Source organism: Echinops telfairi, unplaced genomic scaffold (assembly GCF_000313985.2).
Source record: "Echinops telfairi isolate 266 unplaced genomic scaffold, ASM31398v2 ScPeMD7_4;HRSCAF=17, whole genome shotgun sequence".
In the NCBI taxonomy this organism is placed as follows: domain Eukaryota; kingdom Metazoa; phylum Chordata; class Mammalia; order Afrosoricida; family Tenrecidae; genus Echinops; species Echinops telfairi.
This window is the reverse complement of record NW_022103900.1, coordinates 16,068,917-16,077,363: the sequence shown is the minus strand read 5'-3', so window position 1 is coordinate 16,077,363 and position 8,447 is coordinate 16,068,917. Positions and strand designations below refer to the sequence as shown.

At 39.4% G+C, this 8,447-nt stretch overlaps 1 protein-coding gene across 11 annotated transcripts in view; it reads right to left on the bottom strand.

The window, feature by feature from the left end:
- Positions 1-8,447, bottom strand: part of BAZ2B (bromodomain adjacent to zinc finger domain 2B) — a 225,671-nt gene that overhangs the window by 133,887 nt on the left and 83,337 nt on the right. For all 11 annotated transcript variants that reach the window (XM_045299362.1, XM_045299358.1, XM_045299383.1 and 8 more), the window contains exon 2: positions 806-952. In XM_045299362.1, the coding sequence (XP_045155297.1) occupies positions 806-950 (145 nt within the window). In that variant the 5' untranslated portion in view covers positions 951-952. The remainder of the gene's footprint in view (positions 1-805; positions 953-8,447) is intronic.

The window sequence follows — 8,447 nt, the reverse complement described above, 5'->3', positions numbered from 1 at the left end:
CAAACAGTCCATAGAAATGGTGTGATATAAAGCCTGAAATCAAGGCTCAGTGTCATGTGCTACTTTGTCATCTGATAAAATCCACAGGGCCTTGAAAGGTCTAGCTGCAATTTCCCCGCCCCAAGTGCTCTGTGGACAAACACTCCTCCCTGTGATAACAGGGTTCACGAACCGAACCGTGTCTGGTTGCCCTTAAGTGGCAGGGTTCAATTTTCAGCCAACTGAAAGAATTATTCAAACAAACCAGGCACATCCTTCCTCAGGTACTGTGGTACACTCCATCCTTTTGATACTACATCCTTTGATACTGGCACTATCCAGTCCAGAGTCCTTTGTGGTTTACTCTGTTTCTGCGCAACCTCCATGTGGCCTTGCTTGGAGTACAGTGGCCAGCCGTCTTGTTCTGTGAGTACATGCCATGAATAAATTGCTGCCAATCTTATCTATTGTTCTAATTCTAAAGTGGGTTAAGATGAACCTGACTGCTATCTCATCTCCCCATCAAGAACTCCTTTGCATCTCTTCACTCCACCATGAGTTCACTGCTCTAAAAGACTTCACACATTGATAATTTAAATAATCAAATAAATCAAGATATTAAACTCAAAACTCACAAAGAGAACTTCTCACAAGCAGGGAATAGCCCGTGCTACAACCCCTTCTGATAAAATCCAGAAAAAGCAAAGCTAACAGGTGCTTTGTGTGGGCATAATTTAACAGGTCAATCAAGAGGAATAAGCAGAAGAATAGCATTCTAAAATTGAGGGTTTTTTTTTTTAATTAAAAAAACCAGAAGAATATTCACCACATGGGTTGATTGTAGAGCTAAGTGGAGCGGCTCCAGTGGAAAGGCCACCCTTAGAGACTGCTGAAGCCACAGAAGGTGTAGAAGATGAAGTTGGTGTGGTAGAGGAGGCTGTTGAGGATGGTAACCTTTCTCCAGACTCCATATCTATGAGAGAAGACATATGCGTTAATTCTCAGTATCAGAGAGTAGGATTATGCAAAGCTACAAAGAGTATCTACATTACATCAAACTTCTCACGTATACTATTTTTTAAAATGAAATACATTTAGAAATACATGTTCCTCAAAGAAAAAGAAAAGAAAAAACTGTGGAATAAATAAAAAGGAAATAACTTAAAATACCAATGTATGAAATAGGTTGACTGTTAAATATATATCAAATCTTCTCCTGGTAGCGTGTGGAGTTTCCTTATAGCAAAATTAAGTAATAGTGATGAGAACATATAAATTTCACACAAATGTGCATAGTCATAAACTAAAGGAAAATTAACATATTCATATATTATTCTTCCTAAATTGCTCATCATCTCTTCACTTGCAACATAGTATCCATGATGTCTTAGTAAATTAAGAAAATAAGCACCACATTTGAATGGATTGTACCCCTGTCTTCTAAACACAGGTAGGAATTTGGCTGTCATTCTTAGAATCTGCTGGTGTGGATTCTGTTCTAACTCAAAAAACTCAAACTCACTGCCCTCGAGCCAATTCGGACCCCGGAGACCTGGTAGGGCTAGGTAGAGCTGCTCCTGTGGGTTTCAGAACGGTAGCTCTTTACACGAATAGAAAGCCTCATCTTTTTCCTTCGGGGCAGCTCGTGATTTCAAACTGCTAATCCTGCGGTTAAAAGTGCACCAAACAACCACTACGCCACCAGGGCACTATCCAATTCTATTAGTCCCTCACAAAAAGAAATGTGCTTTTCTGAGTTTTTATTGAAGTCAAGTTTGAATTATGATCTCAAAATGGCCTTAGTGTAATCCATTTATACATATATAATCATTTGAAGCATATTTATTAATAGCTTACATTGTTATTTAAAAACCTAGAATATGATTATCATTTTAATATTCTACATGATCAGTGTTCCCACAGCAAGCAAAGAAATCATGAAGTTCATAGTTGTTCTTAGGAATAGAAGGAGAGGGCGAGGGCGAGGGCGAGGGGGAGAGAGAGAGAGAGAGAGAGAGAAAGAGAGAGAGACTCACCTACCGATTACATTAGGCTCCATCTCAGATAAACTCTCACCATTAAATAATCTATCTACAGAGAGATTCCTCTGTCGAATTTCTGCAAGGAATTTGGTAGCTCCAATAATTACTACCTATATATTAGGAAACATTTTAACTCATCTTAAAATCTCATTTAAAAGTATTTATTACTTATAAGATTAGTATGTAAACATTGATGGAATCTGTATGGTATATGATGCTACCTCATAAAATAGATAAATATAGTAAAGATAATCTCAGTTTGCTGAAAAGCATCTCAACAGGACCATTTCAGCGAGCTTTCCTATCATATACAATTTTCAGACTTCCTTCATATTCTGGCATTGCTGTCAATCACCTTTATAGAAGATGGTACTGTTACGATGAGCATTTTCATATCATTTCAGATCTTGCCTTCTCGTCATCAGTATTCACCATGGGAAAGACGCGGTTGCTAATGAGGGCTGCACGGAACTAATGGCGAAAGGGCAGGTTTGGGGTCATCAAACAGTCCCTAACGAGCTCTGAGACATGTGGCTGTCGACCAGCGAGTCCTACGGCTGACACTTCCCTCCAGAGCTATTTTTACCGAGAAGTCGAATTTCAGCAAATACAAAAAATGTTGATCCATATGGATAAACTATTCTTTTCTTTACTGCTGCTAACCTCATTGTGTCAAATAACTCTAAGATCTACTTTTTAAAGGTATTATCATTACTTTAAAAATTCATGCAAGTTTTACTTTGTTTTATTTTCAACTTGCTTTGTGCCCCAGGGCAAGCAAATCTGGTGACAAAATGCACACAAACACTTCAGCCAAGAGTCTGGCATATAAGAGCCCGATAAGACGGCATTATTTTTTAAGAATAATAAGCTGTGAAGTCTAGATATGTTTCTATCTGTTGATATCATCAGGATACAACAAAGAAAAAACTCAAAAGATAAAACTGATAATGTCTCTCTCTCTCTCTAATAAATCCTGCAATTCTACTTCTGAGACTCTTTTGTAGAAATAAGGAGTCTCTGGGTGGCACAAAACCTAGCCAAAAACATCTTGGAAGTGAGACCTGGCAATCTACTTCTAAAAGGTCAGGCTTGGGAGTCTTGGGGTGCTCCTCTGCCCACAGCCAATATGGCCATGAGCCAGAATCGGCTGGGCTACAAGTGTGTAGACGTGAAGTCCCAATTGGCAAAGCAATATATGCAAGGTTGTTTATTCTTCCATTGTTTAAAAAAAAAAATGTAAACCTGGCAGTGAGAAATCATTGAACTAGCTTGTACAATGAACCTAGGCCTTTTTCATTTTCATTAAAGGGGCAATTTTCTCATCTATTTTTGGTTCGTTAATTTAAATGGGCATTGCAGACAAGAATTATCGTTTTAAAACATGCTTATGAAGCCATTTTCCTTAGAAGTTCTAGTATGCACATTATGCATATGTTATTTAAATAGTTTTGATCTTAGATATATAAGATTAATACATATATAAATACATTAGTACATATATATGTATTTTTTTTACCCAGTATGGTTTCTTATGGATGCTGAATTTTTGTTTTGTTTTCTTGTGGTTTGGGTGAAAGCTTACAGAATAAATTATTTTCTCCATCCCATAATGGATACATATCGTGTTTTGTAGCAGTCACGATTCCCTCAGTGTAACTGCACTCAAGCCCCTGGATCCCCACTCCGAGGCCTCCTGCTCTCGTGCTCTTTGCGGTGGCTGACCCCCTTGTTGGGTTATCCTCCTTCGGTCCTCAGGGAGTGTGTGGTCTGTTAGACCTTTGTCTCCGTGAGGCTTTGGTGGTCTTCACTCTTTGCTTCCGACTGGGAGAAACCAATAACTGCATCTGACATGGCTGCTCACTAGCTTTGCAGACCCCACTGCCTACTCACCACAATAAGGCACAGAAGATAGTCTTCCTGAATTGTTGATGGGTTTAGCTGTCCCGAGAATGTAGTACTAAGCCCCTAAGCCCAGACTCATGCCCACACATTGTTTGGCTATGCTCGGAAATTTCCATGGCTTCCCATTTGCTTGACGTATACATGAAAACATTTACAGCACACACAAATACATGGGTAGAAATATCTTCTGCCAGAGCTTCCTATGGCTGTGGGAGTCAGCATCTGTCTACCTACAACCTGTTGAGCTCGCGTGTCTCCCTTGATGATTGTTCATTACTGATGCCGTGGGCCTGCACGTGGACTTGAGTTTATCTTTGCTGTCTGTAATTCCCGTGCACCCTTCAGGGCCCTCCTTTGCTGTATGTGACCATTCCCTTCGCCCAAGTAAAGAACACGCCTCTATCGCCAAGTTAGTGACTTTCCCTCTTCCTCCTCCCTCCCATCCCTGGTATCCATCCAAAGATGTTTCTTTCGGTGTGTAAACCTTTCCATGACTGTTTATAATTGTGATCTCATATAATAGTTATCCTCTTGAGATTTCCCTTTCCCTCAGCAGAATGTTCTCAAGCTCATGTGGGTTATGAAGTGTTTATGGAGTCCTTGTTGTTCTTTACTGCTGCACTGTATTTCTTTGCACATATGTACCCAACTTTGTTTACCCTTTTATCCACTGGTGGGTTGCTCAGGATCTTTGCGTGTCCCGTAGCTTCACACAAATGTACATGCACCTTCTAAGTTTGTTTGTCAGCTGCTCCCACTCTCTATGAGGCATTTTGGTATCACAAAGTGCTTCCTTTTGTTTTTAACAAACTATATGTATGTAAACAAGCAAACAAATAAAAAGTGGCATAACAGCACTTCCAAACTAAGTCCTGGGAGGAGAGCGGATGGGAAGCAAATGGAGAAGGATGATCTACTCGTACGGGAAAGCCCTGTTCTCAAACACAGGCCTATTTCCCCTTAGGTTCTAATAAGTCTGTCCTCCTCATGACCCTCTCACCCCCGATCTCATTGACAAGGAGCCTATTCCTCAGCAGAGTAACCAGGCAGGGTTTTCGGGCTGTGAATCTTCACGGAAGCAGACAGCCTGCTCTTTCTCCTGCGGCGTGTTTCAACGGCTCACCTCGTACTTAGTCCTCAGCAGCCCGCTGTCAAGCTGGTCTCCTCATGTATCAGTTACAGCGCCCCAACATCTCACCCATTCCTTCAGGTTCATCTTATACTTATCCTTTTCCCATCTTGCAGAAATGTTTTAAAATCTATTTGACTTTGTTACTCTAAAGTGAAGGTTGTATTTGGTTTATCATGAATTACAATTTCAAAGTTCTCTCTTTTAGTTAAATGTTATGTTTTCATGCTTTATTTTACTTTTTTACCTACTCTTGGGTCCCGAAAACACAGCACTAGAAGGAATTAATAAAAAACAAAACAAAAAATCTATGGCATGCAGTTGATTCTGACTCATAGCAACCATGCAGGACAAAGTAGAACTCCCCAAGCTGCCTATCACTGGGTTAGCAGCCAAGAGCTTAACATCTGCACCACCAGGGTTCCTTCAGAGCACACAGTGGCCAGTACTTCGAAAACAAGGGAGTTAAGACGGGAATGTAGTTTTAAAGGTTGTATCATCTACAGAACAACTGTTGTTATACTGTATTACAAGAACTGTTCGAAGAGAGTGGTTTAAAATAATGTTATTAAGATAAAGGGAAGCTGGGGGAAAATAAATGTGAACTCTCTATATTAGTTTTATAATTCCTTTTTTAGTCTGCAATTATTTCAAAATAAAAAGTTGAGAAAGCACACAATATCTGGCAAAATGATAAACCAGAAGTAAATGCATATACATTGCGTCTTGAAGAGTAGAAACCTAACCCTTAAAACAATGAAGACATAAATTACATTGCATCAGTGGGGCACTGGATGGTAGATATTACATGAGTTCAAAACTGTAGCTAGAGTTTATTAGCTGTAACCTTGTGAAAATTATGTAGTTTCTCTGAACTCTCAATTTCTTCATGAATAATGTGAAGATAATAAATAGTTCGGCGGATTAAATAAGATGATGCACATAAAGTCTTAAGCACCGAGCATTAAAGAATTGTCAGCTGTTGTTTTTAATGAGTAAACGGCTGTGAAAAATTATCCATGCATATGTATGGCAGTAAGGGACATTTTAGAGTATTTTTAGCTGATTTGTGTCAATATGAATATTTAATGTATATAATAGATATTATATAAGGAATGTTCGTGATGTAGTGGGATAAGCATTGGGCTTTAAATGTCAATGCCACTGGTTCAAGTTCTCCAGCTGCTCCGCTCAGCAGCAGGAGGATGAGGCTGCCTGCTCTGGGAAGACAGCGTGTCAGAAGTCCTACACAGGGCCGTTGTGATGGTCAGAATCTGTTCAGTGGGGATGTGTGTGTGTGGTGTGTGTTCATTTTGGAAGAAGTATTGGTGGCACTGTGGGTTAGGCACTGGGCTGCTAAATGTAATTGATGTGGGCCACTATGGATCAGAATCAACCCAAGGGCAGTGGGTTTGGGGGTTTGATAGCTTATATGCGAGTTATTTCTATTTATAGGTTTTACATATATATATATATATATTGCATGTCATTTTATTTTTTAGCAAGGAAGATTTTATGTTACCTACCCAACATGAACGCTGAAGACAAAATGAGTACATAAGTAAATGTGGTGAAGAAAGCTGATGGTGCCTGCCTATCGAAAGATATAGCATCTGGGTCTTAAAGGCTTGGAGATAAACAAGGAGCCATCTAGCTAAGAAGCAACAAAACCCACATAGAAGAAACACACCACCCTGTGTGATCATGAGGTATCATTGGGATCAGGTACCTGGCATCTAAGACCCAGAACAAAATCATACCCAAGATGAATGGGGGGAGAGGGCACAAAGGGGAGACCCAATGCCCATGTGTATACAATTGGACATTCCCCTACAGAGGGGACACAAGAAAGAAATGAGCCAGTCAGGGTGTAGTATAGCACCAATAAAACATGCAACTTTCCTCTAGTTCTTTGAGGCTTCCTTCCCTCCACTATCATGACCTCAATTCTACCTTACAAACAGGATTAGACCAGAGCATGCACACTGCTACAGATAAGAGCCTGCAATACAGGGAATCCAGGATAGATTAAACCCCCCAGGGCCAACAATGAGAGTAGAGATACCAGGAGGATTAGGTGGGAGAAGGGGGCAATTGATCACAAGGATCACCCTAGAACCCCCTCTCAGGGGGACAAACAACAGAAAAGTAAATGAGGGGTGACGAAGGATGATGTAAGATATGAAAATAATAATCTATAACTTATCAAGTGTTTGTGAGGGAGGGTAGGGGAGAGATGGGGAAGAAATAGGGAGCTGATATCAGAGGCTCAAGTGGAAAGAGAATGCTTTGAAAATGATGTGGCAGCATATATGCAAATGTGCTTGACACTGGATGAATAAAAGCCCCCAATAAAAGTATTTAATAAAAAACCCCAAAACTTTAAACTTTAAAAATGCTTCATAATGAGACAGCCATCAAAAGTATGCTGGAATAAAACATAGATGAAAAGATATTAATTTTCAAAAAATAAAAATAATATATAATTGATCAAGAATTCACAAGGGTGGGAGGGGAGGGGAGAGAGGGGAAAAAGAGGAGCTCATACTAAGGGCTCAAGTAAAAAGAAAATGTTTTGGAAATGTTGATGGCAACATATGTACAAGTGTGCTTAATACAATTAAATGATGGATTGTCATAAGATTTGTAAGAGCCCATAATAAAATGATAAATAAATAAGTAAAAGCTATTAATTTTCAGCTGTCAAAATATACTATTAAGACATGAATTATTCATTATTCAAGCATATAATGTAAAAATCAATGAAATCAACTTATCTAGATAATTTTTAAAATATATGTATTCATTAAAATAAAATTTTTTTTCTGGCATCCAAGAACAATCTACTTTCAGATTTCTGTTAGTCAGAACGCCCAGATCTGATCATTGTTCTCCTGAGTCCCCATTGTTCAGACTCTATGTGTTAGGAAAACCACATTGATCTCCATTCGAAATCACTAACAATCACGATTCCCGCTGGCCCCAAGCAGCCCAGCTACCACAAGGTCAAAATGAAGAGGCTGTAAAAACATAATTCCCAAACCCACAACATGATGAGTATCAATTAATAGGCTATCTTTTCGCTTAAGGCTATTCATGACCTTAGGTTTGAGAATATATAACTCAGAACTCTTTGCTTATAATCAAATGACTACAATTAATGTACATACTATAATGAAACATAAAGTTGATCATGTAAACTATGGGAGACACATGTATAGATGATGGTGAAAGGATAAGAAGTGATCTCTCGGGACCATCTAACTGAGAAACAAAGCCCGCATGTAAGAAGCACACCAGCCTGTAAGAAGACAAGGCGGTGAAGGGATCAGGTATCAGGCATCAAAGACCCCTCCCCCCCAAAATCATAACATTGTGAATGAGGGGGAGGG